Below are 21,588 nucleotides of genomic sequence, written 5' to 3'. Positions count from 1 at the left end.
TTTTCTGTGTTTACGACCTCTCTCTCTCTCTGTGTGTGTGTGTGTGTGTATGCCTGTCTCTGTCTCTGTCTCTGCCTCATCTGGAGTGGAAGAGGACGCGGCGAGAGTGGGCGGGCGGGGAGAGGGTCAACCAGCCGGCATCGAGGCGCCCATCACCCTTGCATGCACCGCTGCACGGTACGCAGACAGACATAGACAGATAGTGCCACGGGATTCCTAAATAGACTACGTTGCCTACGTACCGAAAGGTAGCGAGACATCTTCCACCCGGCGTGGTGCGACGCGCACGCAGTGACGCTTCCAACGACACCCACGCATGCATAGAGTTATAGAGAGGGGCACCCACGTGGCCGATGGATAACCGACAGACACCGCACTGCACGGTGGAGAAGCAGCACCGGACCTCACCGCGCGCGGCGTCAGCGGAGAACGGCTCCTCGTCACCGACCTACCCGAGTGGACAGGAAAGCCGTACCACACCAGCCACGGGCAGCGGCAGCGGCAGCGGCAGCGGCGCGGCTACTGGAAGCCCTGGCGTCCGCCACGTGACTTCTGCGCGAACTGCCGTCTCTGCTACTGCTGCTGCCTCCACACGCACCCCGCCCCACCAAAGTAGCGGAGCCGTTCTTCATCTCTCCCCTGGCGGCCGCACTCTTGGCTCATTCTTCGACGCGACAGCGCTCGCCTCCCCTGCTTCCGCCTTCACATCGTCGCCGGAGTACGGCAGGGCCATGGCGCATCTGCTGGACAGCGTGGCAAGCCCCTCATCCACGTCACCTTCGCAAACACCAACGCGATCTTCGTCGTCGCTACAGAGCCATAAAGCAGCGCACCCGTCCTCGCGCCAACGCCATCCGCCGCCGCAGCAGCGCTGGTCGTCCTCTGCACAGGTAGCTGCCCACCCAATGCGTCGCGCCAACGTGGAGGAGAGGGTTGGCGGCTCGCCGGAGTGGGACCGCCGCACGCCTACGCGGCAGCAGCAGTCTCACCGCAGCGCTCAGAGGGGCGATCCGCTGCCCGCCTCCCGGAGGGTGCAGCAAGAGCGAGCGACTACCACCGAAGAGGCGGCTGCCACGTACACGTCCCCCATCAGTGTCGACGACGAGGCATCGTCTCGGTTCTCTGCCACCCAGCTGACGGAGATGCGTGAGCGCTACGGCAGCGACTGGGCATCTCCGTCAGAGGTGCTGCAGTTGCGTACACTTTTCCAGGACGTGATGTCGCGCTACGTGCGGGAGGTGCAAGCCTTGAAAGGTGAGTTGGCGAAGGCGCAGGAGGAGTGCACCGCCTACGCGCGGGAGCGGGAGAAAGTGCTGGAGCTGCAGCAGGTCTACCAGGACGGCGTCGCTGCATGTGGAAGGGCGAAAGAACGGGAGGCGCAGTGGGTGGAGGAGCGCGCGCTGCTGCACGTGCAGATGGAAAAGATGATGGTGGAGAATCAGCGGCTGCAGCTCTACATTGCCAAGAAGCAGCAACCTCATACCCACCATATGCCACCGCGCGGCAGCGCAACAGGAAGTCGCGAGCGGGTACGGGCGGCGGTGCAAGCAGTCGCCACTGCCACCGCCGCGACGTCTTCCGCCTCCCCTTCCCCGTCCGCCTCCTGGCCACCTCTGCCGCCCACCGCCACCGCCACGACGACCAACACGACAGCCTACTTGGCCTCACCGCAGCCACTAGATGGTCCAGATACGAAAATCGCCGCCTCTCTTCCCAGTGCGGCTGGGGCCGCCGTCACGGGCACGGTGCACACGGAAGCGACATCGCCGTACACCTTGCCTGCGCCGTCATCGCCTGAAGTGCTGCAGCACAGGGCACCTCAGCGAGGCGGCGGCGTGGCGGCCGAGACAACACTGCCTCCTATGCCCTCGCCCACCTCTCACCAATCTTCGTTCGCAAGGTCCGCTTCACCTATGAGCGCTGCCGGTGCCGCAGGTGCACAGCCACTGCATTCGACACCGCCTCAGCGCACCTTTCCCACTGGTACTGGCGATGACGCCGGCGCCGACCTGCCAGGTGGCGATGGCGACCATGGCGATACACTGCCTCAGCAGCAGCGTGGTCGCTCACGACGGCACCCACGCGGTGGTGCCAACCACGACGAGGAGCCGCACAACTCTTCCCTCATGACCCCTTCGGCTTCCACTAGCGATGACGGCCGACTCGGCGCTGGGAAGGCGGTACGGCTTCCGCGGCAGCAGCGGGTGCGTCTCGACGGTGGTGACGATGAGGTCGACAATACTATCGGAGAAGGCGAGTTCAACCCCTCTTACGCTCGCGGCGTCACGGACCTGTCGTCCACCTCCGGCGGGTCGTCATCGCCCTCGCCCGCTGCGGACATGCGTGCCATGCTCGCTGGCTGTGGCCTGGCGCAGGTCCACGAGCAACGGTCGGGCGGCCACAGCGACGGTGGTGGCCGTCGTGCCGCAGAGCAATGGGGTGGGGAGCCGGTTGCCGAGAGATCTGCTGCTGTGGCCGCTGCGGGGGAGCTGCCCGCCACTGCCACCGCCACCGCTACCACCACTACGACGCCGTCCCTGGGTTCTACCGCAATGATGACAGCGTCCTCGTCACTGAGTCTTCAGTATCTTTACCAGCTCCCACGCACTCCTGCCGAGGCCCTGCAGGAGGAGGTGCAGATGCTCAAGGAGCTTCGGCGGCTTGGGGAGGAGAACCAAGTTCTGAAGGCCCGCCTGGACTACATGCAGATGACGAAGGAAATCTTCACGAACCAATGCGAGCAGCAGCACCTCCGACTCGCCCAGGCGCACGACCAGTCACGGCACAGCGCGGCGCAGTGGGAGCTGTCGTCACGACAGCTGGAGTCAGAGGTGAGACAGTCGGAGGCAAAGTGCGCGGAGTTGCAGGGCGCGCTCGAGGACGTGCTACAGCGAGCCAAGAGGCAACAGGAGCTGAGCCAGGCACGCCTCGTGGAGCTGGAGGCAAGCAGCCGTGCGGCGCTAGTGACCACACGCGACGAGGCCATGGGAAGGGTAGGCGCGCTTCGAAGCTCCCTGCGGGAGATTGCCGCTAGCCTGGCGACCAAGTCTGCCTCCGAAACGTCGCCGGCTGCGGGGCACGAGGTGGCTCAACTGCGAGAGGAGGCAGGGCAGCGCGAGCGCATTGTCGAGAACCTGCGGAGCGAACTGCATGCGCTGCGCGCCGCACACACAGAGCTGCAGGATGACCATAGCGCATTGCAGGCGGAGGCGCAGATGTATCGGACACGCTTGGAGGGTGACCTGGCGAGCTCACGGGAGCTGCTGGCCACTGCACGCAGCGGCCAGCAGTCTGCGGAGTCCCGCATCGACGAGCTGGAGGCGGAGGTCGAGCGGCTGCGCTCGGCTGTCGTGGCGTCTGATGGGTGCATGCATACCATGGAGGAGCGCCTCCGGCTCGCCACCGATGAGCTCGCGTCGCAGCAGGAGCAGCTGGACGAGGCGTCGACATGGCAGGCGCGCGCTCTCAGTGCTGAGAGTGAGCTTGGCACGCAGCGCAGTTACTACGAGAAAGAGATCGCCGTCTACAAGACGGCGGCATGTGCGATGCAGGATCGCCACCACGCAGAGGTGGAGGGCTTATTAAAGCGCTATGAAAAACTGCAAGTACGCCATGAGGCGACGAAGGTGCGCCTGGCTGCAGCGGTGTCGCGATCAGGGGCGGCTGCCGTATTCGCTGCTGCCGGCGGTCAAGCGAAGAGGCGACACTCCCGTCATGCAAAGAGCGAGGACAGGGGCGTGCCAGTCATCTCCGGCAATCCAACCGACGCTGCAAGCCACTCGCCGTCAGCTGCTGTCAAGACGGAGGCTTCTTCGTCCCACTGCGCGACTGCCGCTTACGATTCTCTGCAAGCGCTGCGCACCTCGGGGCAGGTGACGGAGAAGTTGATTCGTTCCCTGAACCGCGCCACCTCGCCCTATCACTGAAGACGAAGAGCGGGAGGCCGACGACAAACAACGGTCCAAACACACAAAAACCCACCCGGAGGGCGCACGCAGCGGTGGGAAGAGAAGGGGTGGGTGGGGTAGCAGCAGCCACAACAGCCGCAAAGTACACATGGGCGTGGCGGAGGGTGGAGGCGGCACAGAAGCTGTAGCGCATCTCTTCTCCTGCCACACACACACGCTCTCTCTCTGACGGCCTTCCTCCCTCCGCCTCTCCGCCATCCTTTCTCTTCGCTTTTATGGTATGTATGAGTGGCACGGCAGCGACACATACACGCGTCATCGTCAGTGAGTCCCTTCCCATCCGTGGTTGTCCCACCCCCGCCTCCGTCGGCTTTTTTGAGTGAGCGAAGAAAACACAAAGTGTGCTTGTGCGTCCGTGTGTTGTCGTCGGTCGACTGCTTCCCAGCCCTCGAAGAGACGACACGCCACACAGACGTGCTCTCGTTGAGCGTCCATGTAGGGAGGGGTTGTACCCGGTCTCGCCCACTCTCTCACCAACACAGACCAACCTGACCACCTTATCCCTCTCTCCCCCTTCTTCGCACCGCCTTCCTTTGCCGTCTTTTCGACCTTTTCCCCTCTCCCTTCTCCCCTCTCCCCTCCCCACCACACACACACACACACACACACACACACAGTGGCGTCAGTGCACACGTGTCAGACGCGGGCGTGCGTGCTGCCAAAGCCCCCACCCCCAACCGCTTTCTACCCACGCGACACTCCACCGTGTGGGGTGTGGGCAGAGCGACAGAACAGCCAAACAAAAGAAAAGGAAGCGTGCGCATTTGTACGCCGGCAGCAACGATCACCCCCCCCCCCCCCCCCCGCCACACACACACACACACCCGGGCGGATATACAGGCACCCACGCCTACGCTGCTGCTGCCGCTCGCTCGCACTCGCGTATCTTTTTTCCCTTTTTCCGTTCGGGCGCGTGCGAGTTCGTCCCGAGTCTGTGTTCCTCCTCTTTTCCCGCAGTTGTCGACACCTGGGCGAGCGGGAGCGGGGGGGGCCACTTGCGCGATCAGCCCCCTCCCATCCCTCTTCTGCTTCACCGCCTTTTGGGCACTGCCTCGGGAGCGTCGCGTCTTTTCTGTGTGGGTCTCGCTCTCTCGCGCGCTCCCCTTCGTGTCAGCCTTTCTTTGCTTTTGGCTGTGCTGGGTGCTGGTGCGCCCGTGCGCTAGGGTGTGTGCGTGCGTGCGTGTGCTTGGTTTCTCTTCCTTTTCTTGCTTCGTCCAGATCACGCCCCACACCGCGCGCACACGTCGCTCAGTCCCTTGCCTTTGACGGTTCACACCGTTCCCCTCTTCTCCTCTTCTCTCTCGCCCCCCCCCCCTGCATATCCATGCCGGTCATCAGTCACCGCGGTGACCACCGTTCCCAGTGATTCGCCCTCCCCCTCTCTTTGATTACCTGCACCGCCGCACCGATGCAGCGTCTCTCTCCAAACACCGTCTCTGTCTGTGCGCGTGCCTGCCTGTCCTTCTTTCTTTCTCGCACGCTCCCCGCCAGTGTTACTGTGAGCAACAAGGGGCCCACCACGGAGTCTCGTTGCAGCGAAGGGGAAGGGAGGCACCACAACTTCGCCGTCCATGGAGGTTGGGAGGCAGCACGAAACTAGCAGAAGAACATAAAATGAATACCGTAAAAGCGATCCTTGCAAGCAACTCCACCCCCTCTTCTCTCTCTCGCCCTTGCCCCCTCCCATTTTTTCATGTGTGTGCTTCCCACGATTACTTGAAGTTGATGCGCCTCTCTGTATACACAACGCACACAGACACGCACACACGCACACAGACACACGCACCCTCCTCTTTTCCTTTCGGGGATTTGTTGGCTGCTGTGTCGGTCTCTGTGTGCCTTGCTGCTGTCACCGAAGAGGACGCCGGTGCGCATAAGTGCCCACATTTGCATGGAACGCGAATACCATTGAGGAGAGTACGCCGACGCAGCAGCGGCAGCAGAGACACGAAAGACGCACGCGCGCAGATATAGAACGTAAAGAAAGGGGAAAAAGGGGGAAGTGTACACGAATCAACCAAACGAACGTAGGCGGTAGCGCTCTTTTCACAACATCCACCTCCTCCCCTTTCCTCCCGCTCCCTCTCCTGACATTCCGCATTCTGCGTCTACTCTTGGTCGGTCTGCTCTTCTTCCGCTCGGCCTTCTCGTTGAGCTCTATCCGTTTTTAACCTTCTCTTCTCTCCATCCCTTGTTTTTGCTGCTGCCCCTCCCTCATAGCACGCACCGCATCAGCCCATCCGTTTTCCATCCATCTGGTGCAACTGCACACGGTGAAACAAAGGGCCGGGCGCGCGGGAGGGCGAGAAGGGGTGTAGCCTTTGTCGATTGCGGCTCGCTGTCTTCCTTTTGAATTGTTGATTCGATAGAAAGCGTGCCATCCTCTCTCTCTCTCTCTGTGTGTGTGTGTGTGTGCGTGTGTGTGTGTGCGTGCCTGCGAGGGCACGTGTGCGCCAGGTCTTTTCTTCCCACTCCCCCACCTCCTTCCCTGCTCTGCTTCCTTCTCCCTTTGTAGAGACGCACTTGCACGCGCGCATTCTGTTTTGTTCCTTGGGCTCTCCTCTTGTATTCGCCGCCCCCCTCTGACCTCCTCCCTCGCCACCATCACGCGACGCCTCCTCGTTGTGCGTGTTGCCCCTCGTTTTGTGAAATCTTCTCCCCGTCTTTGCTTTGTGAGCTCGCTCGCTATCTCTCCCCCCCTCTGCCTCTGCCTCTGCCTCTCGTTTACTGCTGATGTGTGTTGTTATTGCGTGTTTTCGCTTTTTTCGTGTTGTTTGCTCGCTGGTGAACCGCGGGGCTGCGTGAGATTTACTCAGGCGTGGTCGCGTGTCGCCGTCGTTTCCCTCATCTCGGCACCACCTCCACACTCTTTTCCTCCAGCTCCGAAGCATACCATTTTTGTTAATCCGCCTGTTTCGCTAACGTCGCTTGCCTTCTCTGTGTGTCGTGTCGGTGTGTCTGCGGATTTCATCGCTGCCTCGTGTCGCCTCGTGTTGTTGATTGTCTCTTCGCAGTAGGGCCGCTCTTGCCAGCCGTGTGACGGGCAGCCGTCTCACCGGGTCGTCGCGGTCTACAACATCGCCGCATAGAGAGACAGCGCAAGGAAATCAGCCCACTCCGTGCTAATGGGGTGTGCCGACTCGAAGGAGAAGGTGCGTGGGCCCCGTGAGGGCAAGGCTGCCGAGTCGGGAACGCCACGGCACGCGCCAACAACACTGCAGGAGGCGGAAAAAGTATCTTCCGTCGACTTTGCTCCGCACTTATCGCGAATCTGTGTTGAGGAAGACGATGACAGTGTTGGTAGGGCAGCGTTGCCGCCACCTGACGATTTGCATCGTTTCGTTGACGATGTGCTAGAGTTGCCGACCATGAACGTCGCGTCATTGCCTCTGCGACGAGACAGCGACACCGCCACTACAGGCGACGGCACTTCTCTAGCGCCACCTGCGGCTTGTTCCCTCGGCCTGTTCGCGCCAGCGGCATCCACGTCGCCCCAGTTGACGCAGCTTAAGTCCTCAAGAAGGGACGTGGAGGGGGGCGTGCTCACGAGGAAGACATCGGCTACAGACGAGCTGCTTCAGTGCGATAAGGTGGTCATCTTGCGCCCGCCGCCCCTGGATGATGCACTTCCCTCCGGTACTGCGCACAGCACTGCCGCCGTTGCGTACGTCGACTCCTCCTCACTTCCTCCGCAGCACTCGCTCAGCTCGGTGGCGTACACAACCCATTTAGCTGAGCAGCCCTCGTCCGCCTCGTTGCAGAGCGTTAGCGACGCCCACGCGGCAGCATCAAGGGAGCTGGGCAGGGGCGCCAACATCAACGCAAGTGGTTCTGTCCTGACCTGGACACTCGATGACACAGACACGACGCGGACATCCTTCCTGCAGACAGCCGGCTCTACACAGCCGCCGTCGCTGCAGGCGAGTCGCTCGTCGTCGTGCCAGCCTGTGGTTCTACCAGTAGCTCAACAAGCATCGCCATCGCCGTCGCCGTCGCCAGCGACGGTAGCGGAAACTAAAGGAGCGGCGAATGAGCCAGCCCCCGCTACACAGCCACGATCCGTACTCACCGCCGAGGCGCAGCGCAACCTGCAACTGGCAAGCGCAAGTCGCCTCTCCGGCAGTGGTGGCCCTGTGGCACGCCGGTGCCATTCTGCACTCACTTCATTGGCGCGCCGCTCGCCGTGTGCCGAGGTGAAAGCGACTCTGCGAAGCGTGGTCGCCGCGTCGGGGCCAATGGATGCGACGGCCGGAACGCCCGCGCGGCCGAGCTACGAATCTGGCCGCGACGCTGGCGAGTCTCCCCTCGGCGAAGCGAGCGACGGATGCAGGGAGAGCAGGAGCGGAGCCATCCCGACAGCTCGGTTGACACAGCCGCCGCAGGCGGTGGCCGCCGCTCGACAGCACTCTCGTTCCGACTCTTTGCTGCCGTCTACACCAGGGCGGCAGCAGCAGCTTGCCGTGGCGCTGATGCCATCCTTCACGCCGCCTCATGACTCCACGTCTCCGTCTCTGCGCACCCCCGCGCCACAGCAGACATCACCGTGTACCTCGGCACCGGCCGTGTCAGCACCTGTCAACGTCACTGTTTCTGCCATAAGCGACGCACCGGACGACGTGCCACTGCCGCAGCATCTGGACCTTTTCACCGTACTGCCGGCCAGCAACACCGCGAGCGCCGGCACCGCAGGCGGCTACAGCAACTTTGGTGATGGTGATGCCGGAGGGGTGCTCCGTCCGCGCTTGCCCATGCCGAACTCTGCCAACATACGCGGCATCGGCACCCACGCAAACAGCGAGAACCTTTGTGCCGCGTATTCATCGGTGACGACCTCAGGCACCGAGACTCCCACCCAGACACGCACTTCGCGTTTGAACCTCGGAAGCTGGAACACACACCACTTCGCCAGCAGCAGTGGTTGGCTCTCGAGTAGCATGAAAAACACCGATGGCGGCAGCGGTGGCCTCGTTGTTGGCAGTCGCTGGAACGACGGGAGTTGCACCAGCACTCCACCCCCGACAAATTCGGAACTCTTTCGGCAGATACGTCAGTCCACCACGCACGTCAAGTCGATCTTGCGCAAGTCCGGGAGCAGCACAGAGATCGCGTACGGTGCGACGGTCCTGAACGACGGCGATCAGGCAAATAAAAATCGCTCCTGTGTGCTGTTGCCCTCCGTCCATGGTGGCGGGGTCGGCGGCAGAGCCGAGACGACCGCGTGCACCACGCCTCGCATAACAGCCAGCAGCGGCATGGCAGGTGGTGGTAACGGGCGGACTTCGGCGATGTCATCGCCAATAGACGAGCCAGCGCTGCAGATGGACTTCATTGTACTTCGCCACACCACCAGCGATGCGGATCGCGTGAACGGAAGCGCCAAACCCGCCGACGCGTCTCCGTCGCCCACCGGCTCGCGCTCGCGCACGCACCGCGGCTTCCCGACGGGCACCTGGCCGCAGCCCAACCCCGACAATATCAACAGCGTAGCTAACAGCAACGTGTCGGGTGTTTTGGGCACGAGCGTCGAGAACGGCAAGGGTGTCTTCGCAGATGGCGTCCACGGCAGCGGCAACGCAGGCACCGGCAGCACACCCCTCAGCTCAGCGGTACAACGCTCGTTGGCGTTTCCTTGTCAGCTGTCCCGGTCGCCATCCACACCAGGGCACCCCTCGCCGCACCGTACCCAGCAGTGCCGCTCGAGCGGCATGAGGCACGGTGGCGGCGCTAACATTGGCAACACCAGCAATGGAGAGACGCAGGTGCTGCCACCGCCATCGACGGCGACGGAGCTGCCCATCTTGTTTGCACGCGACACCGTCGCCGCGGCAAGGTGCACGTCTGATGAGCCGCCGCCTGAAATTATTCTCGCCTCCCCTTCACCAAAGCGGGTGCGCGTGGTAGTATGATTCACTTGCTCAGCTATGTGCAGCGGTGCCGGTTCAAGGGAGATGAGGTGAGACAGAGAAAAGACAGACAGAGTAGTCGCTGCCACCGTCGGCTTTGGAGGGACTACTAGGCGAGAGGACGCAAGCTGCTTCTTATACCTGTTCTACGTAACGTATCTCTGTGTGCGTGCATGCAAGCACGGCCGCCGCTGCTGCTGCTACCTTCGCCTTGATGACATCGATGACGGACGCCGCCCTTTCGATTTCTATTGCTCTGCGTCGTTGCGTGCGCTTGCGCGAGAGGTGCAGCGCTTCGCCTCCGACTTTCTTCGTCCGCGTCCTACCCTCCTCTTGTGTGGCGGTGGGCGCAAGAAAGGGACATGGAGGGATAGAGACGCCTTGTCACGGCGTTGCTCGGTTGTAACCCCGTACATATATATATATATATATATGTATATATATATGTATGTATATACATGTGTGTACGTGTACGAGCGTGCGGTCGAAACACGCACTCTCGCGTATTCGCTAATATTAAGCGGAGAAGACACCATTGCACTCAGAGATGGGGAGGGAACGCCACGCAGACGACGAGGGATTGCATTTTTTTTTTCTGTGTATGTGGGGGTAGGGAGGGGACGTGTGTCTTCTCCTCTTCCCTTGTTATCTGTGCCCACCGTCTCTCCCTTTCTCTCTTTCTCTCTGGACGAGCGTTCGTGTTGTCGTGCATGAGGCACTTGTGTATACGCCTGCCTACGGCGTGTATGCCGTCCACCTCCATCCTCCCCTCCCTTGCTCGTTTGGTCTCCTCTCCTCTGCGCTTCGCTCCCTCCCCCTCCCTCATGTTTGGATCTCGTGGCACCTTTGAAGACAGCGGCGACGGCGGTGCAGCGCAGTTCTCACGCATGCGCATGCGCGTGTGCGTGAAAGGAGCGAGTGCTTCTCCCTCCATCTATCTATCTCTGTCGTTCTCTCTTGTTCTCCTTCCCGCGAGTGCCGATATCTGTGAAGACGCACCGTCCTGCACAGCGATGCACGACGCGCCGGACACGTGCACCTCCTTCCCCTCCCCCGATGAGGTCAAGCGCAGTCTCCGACTTCTCCAGTCGCCTTTCTTGCGTGTAAACCCCTTGTTTTTCCGCTGCATGGTCATGCGCTGCGGTCGTGGTAACGTCTTCATGTCCGTGTGCACCTCATACGCCTTCGCCGGTGCCCCCTCAAAACCAATAATACTACAGGCTGGGGGGGGGGAGGCGGAAGAGGGGAAGACCGAGGTGAAGAGGAGGACAGCGTTGCTTCCGCCGTCTCTCAGCTATCGCGCTCTCTCCATCACTCTATCTCTTGTGCTCTCTAGCACTTGGCTGTGCGGCCGATGTATGTGTAGCCGTCTTGGGGGAGGGGCTAAGCATCTCTGTACGTGTCTGTGTGTAATGGGAAGAGGCATATCCATGGGGATGTCTGTTCCACTGCTGCACTACGGTACATCTTTGTAGGCGCACGTGTGCGACCCCCTCTCCTCCTCCTCATCAGTGCCACCTTTTCGTTTTCGTGTTACCTCTCAAGGTCCGCTGCATCACTTGCCCGCCTTCGTCTCTCCGTCTCTCCGTCTTTCCCTCGTTTCAGTGCCACTCGATCGGCGCTCGTCGAACGTCAGCGCTCGTCTCCACGTCGCCGCCGCCTCCCGCAACTGACCACGCACGCGAAGAGCCCAAACCATACGGGCATACGAGCCAGGGAAGCGACACTGGCGCTCTCCACTGCCAGCGTGCGGACGTGACGCGCATCTCTTCCCTGGCACCTTCTCCGCCTGCGACTCTCTGCGTATCTGTGCGCCCGTGCCCCTCTTTCGGCTTGCATTCACCTCTTTCCACTGTCGCGCAGGCGTCTTTTCTCTGTCTCCCTCCCCTGCCGCAGCCGTAGGCAGGACAGCTGCTGCCACGTTCTCTTCACCTCACACCGGCCGGCTGCGCACTATTGCGTGGGTCTGTATTCCGTGCCAGGTCGACTGCTCATCACGATGCAGCCCCTGCGCAGTGGCGCACTCGCTTCGCCTCCCCTACATCCCTCACTCACAAGCGCCGCGGCGGCAGAGCAGCTGGATGCGCGACTGCGGCCAGGGAACGAACCAACATCCCGGATCGGTCTACAGTGCGACAGAAAGCGTGTCACAGGGGTTGCTTCCTCTGGTGATGCAGGCGGTGGCGTTGATAGTGACAACGCCCTCATGCCTGCCAGCGTCAGCAGCTTCTGCTGCCCAGCTGCGCCCTCGGCACACAGCGGTGCTGAAGTGGGCACTCACCCGGTCCTGTCGGCCGAAGGGTCGATTCCCTTGCCCCCCGCTGCTCAACCGAAGGAGCCTTTCCTTCCCGATCACCCGCCGCCGCAGCGCCACAGACGGCAATGGACACCGCGTCGCGGATCACTGTGCACCGGCACACCCGCAGGTGGCAACGGTGGCGCGGTGGAGAGTGCTGTGACAACGGTGCGGGACTGGGTGCGCTCTGCCGGGTGCAGTCCGTCGAAGGAGCCTCGCAGCGCGTCCATCTCGCGGAGAGACAGCCTCGCCTCATCTTTCGCCTCCGCTCTGGTGCCACGAGATGGGCTATGGGAGCTGTCGCGTCAGTGGACCACCGGCGCAGACGGCGATGACGGCGAAGAGCGCCAGAGGCACGCGGAGCTTGGTGCAAGGGCGGCAAAGGCTGGTAGCAGCAGCAGCGGCGGGAGCGCTGTGAACAGCGGGCGTGGCTGGGATGGTGTCGAAAGTTGGAGTAGCAGTGAGGCGCAGCTTCAGCGGCCAGAGGGGTTCGAGCTGGCTGGCGCGCCGACAAGCCCTCAGCGGACGCCGTCGTGGCGTCAGCTCCACTCTCACCCAGCGACAACTGCGACCATCACCTCGTCGAACAGCTCTGTTCCCGCCTCTCGTGGCAACGGCGACGGTGCTGCTGCTCCCGCCTGTAGCAGTGCGTACACGTTCTCCGCACGCAGCAGAAGCGGGCACAGCACAGGTACGTCCAGTCTCGCTGGTGGGAGCAGCGCCAGCGCCGCCACTGACTGCGGCACAGCAGCTACTCTACTGTCCGGGTGGGGGCCGAATCGCCGCGGCGGTGACAGTGACGACGGGAGCTACGGAGATCAACCGTCTCTGTCAGGGGTCTCGTCACCGTCCCTCGTCACACCACCGCCGAGCCGTCGCACGTCCGCTCCTGTCACCTCCACTTTGCAAGCCGACACTCGCATGCTTTCGTCGTCGCCTGCCTTGACTGCACGCGAGCTTGCCCAGCTGGGAGAGTGGCGCAGCGTTACAGAGGCTCAACGAAGCGACTTTGTTTCCACAGCGGCTCCCACCGCTCTTTCACCGTTGCTGCAGCGACCCGCACCCGAGCGGACCGGCGGCGGTGGACCGGCGAGTTGGTGCTTAGAAAGCCTATGCTGCGCGTCCTTCAACACTTCGCTGCCAAACGGAGTGTGGAGTGGCCGCAACAGCACCGCGCAGACACCACTGAATTGGGAGCGGGGTGGCGCTGCGGTGGAAACTGGCGGAGCCTACGGCAGCTTCTGTGCATCTCCTGCTTGTTGGAGCACCAGTGAGCTAGACGCGGGCGGCGATGGTGCCCTGCTTGAGTGCCGTAGTGGAGGATGGTGCAGCCGCCTATCTTCTCCGATGTCGGTCTCAATCGCCGACATGAACGGGCCGGCCTGTGCGCGACAGGGAATGCCGCACCGCAGCTCTCTCACTTCCCCGCCGACGTCTCCGTCCTTTGTGCACCGGGTGCAAGGAACGGCCCACGGCTGCGGAAGTGACGGTGATGACGGCACAATGGAGGACATCGAGATGCGACACACGAAACGCAAGTGCACCGAGAGCCCACGCGGGTCCCCATCGGCGACGCCTATGAGCGGGTCCTTTGCAGTCTCCCTCGCCGATGCGCTGGCAGCGGCGCCTACGTGCACGGCGATGTCGCACGAGACGCACTTGTGGCAGCAACAGCAACGCCGCCTGAGGACCGTGTCGCCGTCTGTGGCCCGCCCAGACGAGGAGCCGCTGCCTTGTGACGGCGCGGACACGTACGCCTCGACGCACTACCGCGACCGTAGCACCTTCTCTCCCCCCTCACCCATTCGAACCACGGCGCCATCCATGGTCCCGGTGCATCCTCCACCGCTACTGGATACTCCCATCTCGTCGTCCCTGTTGGCCACCGGTGCGCGAGGGCGGCCGCACGACATGAGCGGCGGCTCCCTACACGTCACCTCTGTCGATGCTGCCGCGCCCGTCTTAGAGACTGCAGATAGCATCGCGGGAGTCGTCGTGGAGGTGGACGCTCAACACGCCGCGTCGCTCTCTAGCTGCGGCTCCGGCGGCAGCGGCGAGGAGCCTGAGGTAGACACGTTCTCGCTGGAGCGGGCGCAGGCAGCGATGGAGGATGCAGACGCCGAGGCTGCGAGCGCACTGCGTGCACGCCAGCATCGCCTCTACCTCCTCTCCACCTCCCAGTTCGCCCAGGACTTCGAGCGGTACGGCGGCCACGTCGATCCGGTGCAACTTGAGCTGGAGGCGGAGGCGGAACGCGAGGAGGAGGACGAGCAGGAGCGGAGGCGGGAAGGTCTTGCTAGGCGCTCTGCAGCGTTGGAGGGGTTTCCAGGGGCCTCATGCGAGATCTCTGCAGGACCGCGAGGTGGCAGAGCGACACGGCTGCGATGGGAGAAAGATGACGGCCCCCGCTCACGACAGAACGGAATCGCAGCGAACGAGGAAGGCGAGGTGTCGTCGGCCCCGACAGCTGCGCGCATTCCTCACCTCCCCAGTCCGCACCCTCCTCGTCCCTCCTCCTCGACTGTGTCTTACTCCACCCCGTCTGCGCACCCGGCGGCTCCCGTGGCGTCGGGTCGGGTGTGCAGCGAGGAAAGCCTTGCCACACCGTCGCGCCGCGGTGCGTGTGTCTCGGCCACAGCTGCCCATGTGCGATGGAGCGAGCCGGAGGAGAGCGAGGATGGACACTCACCGGGCTCCGTAGCCACAACGACGGGCTCGCGGTCGCGCCAGGACGTGTCGCCACCAGTTCGGGAGCGCAGTATGGCCCCAGCAGAGCTTCAGAAAGAGCGTGAGGGCTACTAGACGATGGAGCACTGCAGTTGTGTAGGCCAAAGCTGGGCGTGTGTGCCCCTTGCGGCTCTGCGGCGTCACACAGAGAAGGCGCCCCCACCCTTCTCCGCTCGCTTGATGGTATCTGCTTCCTTCTCTGCTCGTTGAGCGGCCCTTGCTAGCTCTCTGCGCTCTTTCTGTTGCGGTGGCAGCGGTAATGGTGAGGCTTCGCTCCCGGCTTCGACTCTCCCTGCGCGCGTGTGCATCTCCCAACCGCCACTTCCTGCCTTTGCCCGCCCACCGCGAGTGCCCGCAAAGGGCTCCGCCACGCATCTCGCCTTTGCTCTCTCTTCCCCTTATCCTAGTCGATCTGTGCACCACCTCCCCCCCCCCCCCCCCCCCGCCTCCTCGATACCCACGGCGGCTGTCGTTACAAAGCCCTGATCGTACCACTTGTACTTGCCCATTTTTCTCTCGTTTCGTGGTTGTCGGCTCCTTCACGCGCCGTCACGACTCTTGTACACTCCCTTCTGTTGCCTTCCCTTCCTCGCTGTCCCTTTCAGGCACACAAGAAATGGCCTCTCGTCAGCCTTTACGCACCGCAGCTCCTGCCTCCTCTTCTCCCTTCCCCACCACCGTTGGAGATGCGGGCGGTGGAGAGCGATGTGCGTCCTTGACGTCACCGATCGAGTCACGCACACACGCTGCTCGAGCGACGCGGTCAAGGCAGAAGTCATCGGCCTCTGTCCATGGCAGAGAAGCGGTGAAGCCCTGAGCACACGTGCCTGTCTCCCTCTTTCTCTCTCTGTGAGTGTGTGTCTGTCCCTTCGTCTTTCAGGCGTGCACCCCCTCCCTTTCCTTCCTCCCGTATGCGCTTCGCTGGTGCACATCTCCCACCACCGCCTCATCATCTGTTTCGCTCCGTCGTGCTTCACCTTACCGACTCATCCACAACTGGCACATTTTTCGCTCTTGGGGGCGCTCTCGCACAACGCACGCTCGAGGCGAATCAACCTGAGGCCCGCCACAGCGAACAGGTGCACCTGCGCAACGAGACTGCGCCCCCCTCGCAAGCCGCAACAACACCAGCGACAACGACTCTTTCCGCTTCGCCACACAGTCTCCGTTTCTTTTGTTTTTTTCTCTTCTTGCGCTGCTCCTTCCCAATCCACTGCGGTGCCCCCCCCCCTCCCCCCAAGCAGAGACGCAGCGGCACGGACACACACTTCGCTTGTCGCGCATCTTCTCCCTTCACCGTCATCTTCCCCTCTTTTGCGGGACCCCCCGTGCGAGGACGAGACGATCGCGAGCAAACCGAGATAAGCGCCCGTTTCTCGTCGGGTGTGCGTGCATGCGTACCACAGTGCCCTACTCCACCGTCCTCGTCCTCTCCTGAAGCACTCGTCGTGACCACGGCCTCGTCTCCCGCACCTCTCTTCTCTAGAATTGTTCACCACCACCACCACCTTACCACGGCGCCGCTGTAGCGACCAAAAAGTGACCACGACAGCGCGAAGCGATTCTCTTGCTCTGCAGCGTTCTATCACCGCGGGTGTGCTTGCGTCCACCTGCCGCTGCTCCTTGTGCTGCGCCCTTGTGTACCCCTCGCTGGCTTTCCGTCTTCGGCTGTCTGTGCGTTCCCTTCTTAGTGTTTCCGTTGTCGCCCTTTCGAAGCGCTGGTGGGCAAGGAAGGTGGTGGACCTCTCTCTCTTTCTCTGTGTGACTGCCCGCGTCTTGTGACCCGCTCCGCTCTTGTGCTTTCTCCGGCTCGCAACACGAAGAGCAGCGAGGAGGAGGCGGAGGCGACGCGCTTGCACACGCAGACGCAAAGCCAGAGACTGAGAGCGACCCGATCCCGCCCCCGCCCAGCCCCCACACGAACACGCGCTTGCCCCCCTTTCGAAGCACTTCGGTGGCGCCGCTCCCTCTTTGCGTGACCTCCAGCGCCTTTTGCGGGCCTTCGCGAAGGCGGAGCAGTAACGCACAGACCGACTGCCCTTCTAGATCACAACCTCTTCTACATCGCTGTATTCTTGTCATCTCCCTCGTGCCACATCCCACCAGCACCAGCACCTCCACTTTTGCAGCGCGCGCCGGCATCAAGGAGGCGCCTACTTCTCCTTCGCAACCCAGGCCGCTTCTCGTTTCCTTCTGTGAAAGACGAGCAGGTAGGAGAGAGAGATCTTGAGCAGTAACCCTCCTCCCTCTCTCCCCCAGCACACCGGCGACAGCATCTCGCTCGGCGCCACGACAGATCGCCCCTTGGCTGCAGAGATTGGGCCTCGCCAGCACCCGCAACGATACCCGTATATATTCAACCGGCAATGCCGGCATCCGAGACACCGCTGCTGGGCAAGGAGGCCGCCTCGCCGCCGCCGCGTCCGCCGCCGCGCAGCTGTATGAGCGAAGGTAACCACCGCCATGACAAGAGTTCCGCGGGCGATTCCCAGCGCACAACCACCCCAGACGGCCGTCCGGCCACGCCGGAGCGGATGCTGGAGCTGCACAGCGCGGATGCCGTTACACCGAAGCGCATCGCATCCCGAAGCCACCAAAATGATGAGGCACTTGCCACTTTCGGCCACTCAGAGGCGGACAGGGACGCCGACGGCGGTGCTGAGGAGGCACGCGCTGCCACCAACTTCGACCACAAAGCCACGCTCGCCATGGCGCAGCTGCCCAATGCTACCAACATGACACTGTCGCCCAGCGTGCTTCAACCGGAAGCAACAGAGGGACTGGTGACCATGGCGGCTGCCAAGTCACCGCGAGGACGGGACAACTGTGCCGGAGGCGACGAATTGTGGGACCGTGATCCGAGCAACAGCTTGGGGGTCGCTAAGGCAGCAGCTGAGGCAACGCGCACCGCCACCCACGCCGACCTCGACGGCGCCATCCAAGTTGAGACCGCCGCTGCGGCTGACGAGAAGGAAGAAGAGAGTGAAGACGAGGATGAGGACGGCCTCTTCCAGGAGACGGTGCTGTTCATAAACAACTTCCACTCGCTCAGCAGCATGCGTTGCACGCCAGCGAAGACTCCTCAGCAGCCGAGTCAGGAAACGATCGTCGGCTCGGCCATTCAGACGCCGCACATGCCTCGCTCGCTGGAGGTGACACCTGTGAAGAAGCTGCCGACAGGTCGCGAGATGCCGGGGGAGAGCGACGCCGCTGGTCACCTGAATCAGGCGGAAGCGGGCGCGGCTTCTTCTGGCAGCAGAAGGTTCCCGACTGCAGACACGACGGCCTCGGCGTGCTGCACGGTTTGTGTGTCACCAGCCACGACAGTGAACACGCACGTGCCGGCGGCGCCTGCCTCTCCGCTCCCTACCCCACAGCAGTGGTGCTGCCCCGATACTTGCGCGTCAACCTTTGCAGCCGCCGCCACCACCACAGCACCAACCACCCCGGCGGCAAGCGAGTACTTCTTCATTGACAACCACGATGGCACTGCCTACCTCTCCGACGCCTCGCTGCAGCTGGACGGCAGCTACGTTCTCGGCCAAACCATCTTGCTGGCTCGGAGCAGCGCCACGTCGGAGGCTTCACCGATATCTGCGGCGCGCCGCAACGCCGCCGGCGCTGAGTCCCCGGTGGTGAGGCTGCAGTTTGATGCAGACCTGCCGCAGCAGCGCGCCAAGCTCACGCACCGCCCACTTCGCAGCGCGCGTCTTACCGAGGTACTCTCGGCATCTATGGCAGCGCCTTTCTCCCCAAACTCGCCGGTCCCGCACCCGATCCAGAGCGGTGCTGCATCTCCAGTGTCTCCAAGCATCGCTCGCGTGCTCTGCCGCTCTGCCGCTCCGTCGCGCGACAACTCGAGCCGCCCGGTGGCGTCCGCGGCTGCATGCCGTCTGCTTTCGAGCAACTTCGGCGACAGCTTCTGCTTTGACCAGACGCTGCTGGTGCCGCTAAATGAGAGCGTCGACGCGGGCCGCTCCGCTGTCATCGCGGATGCTTTTTTGGTGACCGATCGGAGCTACCGCAGCAGCGCCCCGGCGCGATGGGAGGCGTGCGCCTCGCCCACGGTGGTGACACCGGCGCTCTCATCGGCCGCCGTGTCATTCAGAACGTTCCAGGCAGGGACAGAGCGTCGTGAGCGCGGCGTGCCACGACTCTCACCATCCTGCCCCGCCGCCTCGTTTTCCGTCTCGCATGCCTCTCCGGTGCCTGATACGCCCAACGCAGCAGAGCAGCTTGCCTCTCAGCAGGCCCGTGCGACTCGCGAGAAACGAACTCTACGTTCAGATCAGGATGTCATCTACCTTATCCCTTCCGACGCCGTCACGGAGACGATAACGCCGGATGACATCACAAGTCAGGGGTGGATCCCAGTGCAGACCGTGGGCGTCCTACCCTCTGCCGCGGCTACCACCGCCACTGCCGCTGGCGACGATGGCCGTTCCCGCTCGTGCATTGTTGGCGGTGGTGCCGAGTCACCGCTCCCCAAGAATCCCTCCACCACTACCGCTGCTGCGAGAATGAGCTCGCAAGGTGCTTGCGCCGACGAGTTTGAGCGTGAACAGAGCCTCTCGCGCTGTTTATACGACGGTCACGGCGGTGGTGCCCTGCCGATCTTCAGCCCGGCGTCCACGCTGTCTGCCTCGACGCTGGAGTGCATCAATCGTCGGCTGACCTATTCCATCTCGAGGTGGGCCAGCGCTCATCAGCATTTCGACACTGCCTCCCAGTCCGACGCCGACGGGGTTAGCGGCGTCAACCTTGCCGGCAGCATGGCGTTGCCCCTCCCCACACCGCATTGCCTCGCTGGGCATCCCAACGAGCGGCACCACAGCAACACCGGCGGCAGCATCCAGAGAGAAGCAAGCTCGCTCTGCTGGGGCAACGAAAAGGCCTTCAGCGGCAGTTTCAGTGCTTTTGCGGCTGAGCAGACCAGCGACAGCCGCTCCCCTGTGCCGGTGCCGCCCAAGTTGTCGGAGACGCCGCAGCGTGAGCAGAGCCCGTCTCGTTGCGCGGCTGTCTCCATCCCCATCGCACCGTTACAACAAGGTCGCCCTGTCGGGGCAGCAGGCGCAGAGGAGGACGACACCGGCGATACAGCCTACGTCGACTGGAGCTCTTTGCTGACGAGCATGAGATATCAGCGCCCGTCTACCGTTGAGGCGGCAACAAGCGAGTCGCATGCGAACGAAGGCTCCCTGAGTATCCCGCTGACATCGTCGGTCAGTGCGATTCTCGGGACGGGGGCGCTGCCGCCCGCCTCCGGGGGACGGTATGCGGGGGGCGCAGCGACTGGCGCCGTTGCTTCGCATCATGCCATACAGCAGGCGCCGCAGCATCTGCGTGCCCCGCACCCTCGCCGTATGTCCGCCACAAGATTCTCTTACGGCACTGCCTCTTCCTCCGTCTCCGTGCAGGCCTTTGGTGAGCACAGTCAGCGGATGCCGACGGGGGCGGTGCTGCCCTTCTCGAGCGCCGCTGGCGCCGCCGGCAACAGCAGCTTCCGCACGACCTACTGCTGCAACCGCCCCAGCACTACCAGCACGGAGACGGCCTCGCTCAACCCCGGCTTCGGTGGAGGCGATGGTCCTGGCTCGAGCAGCGTCAGCGCGGCGGGACTGCCGCTCTCACGCGGTGCGCTGCCCCACCATCATCCACACCACCAGCACCGCTACTCGCAACAGCGTGCTGGTATGATCCGCATACACAGCACCGGCAGCTTGCTGGCAGAGAGGTTCACGGCGGAGGCTGCGGCGATGAGTGTCAGCGGCACGGCCCCCCGCTTGGGAGCGGTAAGCCGCAACAACGTTCTGCATCGCAACAGCTACGCCAGCCCACACCAGCAACAGTACCTTCGCTGGACAGAGGCCACGGCGCTAGCTGGGGCCGTGCCAGCAACGGTCAGCGGTCGTCGTGCCGCTGCGACTGCAGGGTTCCTGGTGCCGGACACTTCCGTGTTCCTGCCCTGGGCCCCGCTCACCATCACACCGGAGGGCTCTGTCAACCTGGGCGGAAGTGAAGCGACTGGCCGTCGCGGCGTCGCCGCTGCGATGACTGGTGTGCCTGCGCCCCATGTGCCGATGACACTGATGCCGTTCACCAGCTCCGCAGAGACGAGCACGGCGACGACGACGAACAGCACCACGTGCGACGCGGTGAGCACGCGAGAGGTGGCGCACCAGTTCGCCGACGACCTCACCCGCGGCGACACGGTGCTCTCCCCCGCGACGCTGCGAACGCTGAACACGGCCGTGGCGGCTGCGATGGAGATGACTGTGAACCAGCTTCAGGCATCTCTGTACGCTGCATCGACGGCGACAGAGCCGGAGCCCGTGCCGCTGGCGCCGAACGCGGATGCGACAACACCAGCGGTGCCCTCCTCTCCTCACGCATTCAAGCAAGACGACGAGGCTCACAAGGAAAATTATGCAGTGCGTTCCCGGATAAGCTGCAACCCCGCCAGCGCTGCTGTCGCCGCTGGCAGTGCGCAGAGATCGAGGTCCGCCAGCGGAACGAGACCGCTCGGATGTCGGGAAGGCTCGGCGACGAACATCGCCGTGCGACTGTCCAGCAAGGCACGCTCGCCCTCTAACCCGGCACAACCAGGGGGCGCTCCTCTTCTTGGTCAGCAGTTACCGCAGTAGAGGCATCCAACGTTGGCCAGATGCTGAGGAGGCAGGTACGCCACAAGTTT

The 21,588-nt window shown here is 63.1% G+C and overlaps 4 protein-coding genes across 4 annotated transcripts; all 4 read left to right on the top strand.

Annotated features, from left to right (window-relative positions):
• Positions 1–731: 731 nt before the first annotated feature.
• On the top strand, positions 732–3,926 carry LMJF_17_0530 (conserved hypothetical protein; the record flags this gene model as incomplete). The annotated part of the gene is made up of 1 exon (XM_001682255.1): positions 732–3,926. One exon carries the CDS (start codon positions 732–734, stop codon positions 3,924–3,926), a length of 3,195 nt encoding a protein of 1,064 aa, XP_001682307.1.
• A 3,410-nt stretch (positions 3,927–7,336) lies between these two features.
• LMJF_17_0520 (hypothetical protein) lies at positions 7,337–9,874 on the top strand (the record flags this gene model as incomplete). Its single annotated transcript, XM_001682254.1, has 1 exon — positions 7,337–9,874. The coding sequence occupies one exon, from the start codon at positions 7,337–7,339 to the stop codon at positions 9,872–9,874; it is 2,538 nt and encodes an 845-aa protein (XP_001682306.1).
• Positions 9,875–11,870: 1,996 nt separating this feature from the next.
• Positions 11,871–14,969, top strand: LMJF_17_0510 (hypothetical protein; the record flags this gene model as incomplete). The annotated part of the gene is made up of 1 exon (XM_001682253.1): positions 11,871–14,969. One exon carries the CDS (start codon positions 11,871–11,873, stop codon positions 14,967–14,969), a length of 3,099 nt encoding a protein of 1,032 aa, XP_001682305.1.
• Positions 14,970–17,260: 2,291 nt separating this feature from the next.
• On the top strand, positions 17,261–21,538 carry LMJF_17_0500 (hypothetical protein; the record flags this gene model as incomplete). The annotated part of the gene is made up of 1 exon (XM_001682252.1): positions 17,261–21,538. The coding sequence occupies one exon, from the start codon at positions 17,261–17,263 to the stop codon at positions 21,536–21,538; it is 4,278 nt and encodes a 1,425-aa protein (XP_001682304.1).
• Positions 21,539–21,588: the final 50 nt, after the last annotated feature.

This window comes from Leishmania major, chromosome 17 (genome assembly GCF_000002725.2).
Source record: "Leishmania major strain Friedlin complete genome, chromosome 17".
NCBI lineage: Eukaryota > Euglenozoa > Kinetoplastea > Trypanosomatida > Trypanosomatidae > Leishmania > Leishmania major.
The sequence above is the reverse complement of the archived record's forward strand: the minus strand, read 5'-3'. Positions and strand labels throughout refer to the sequence as shown.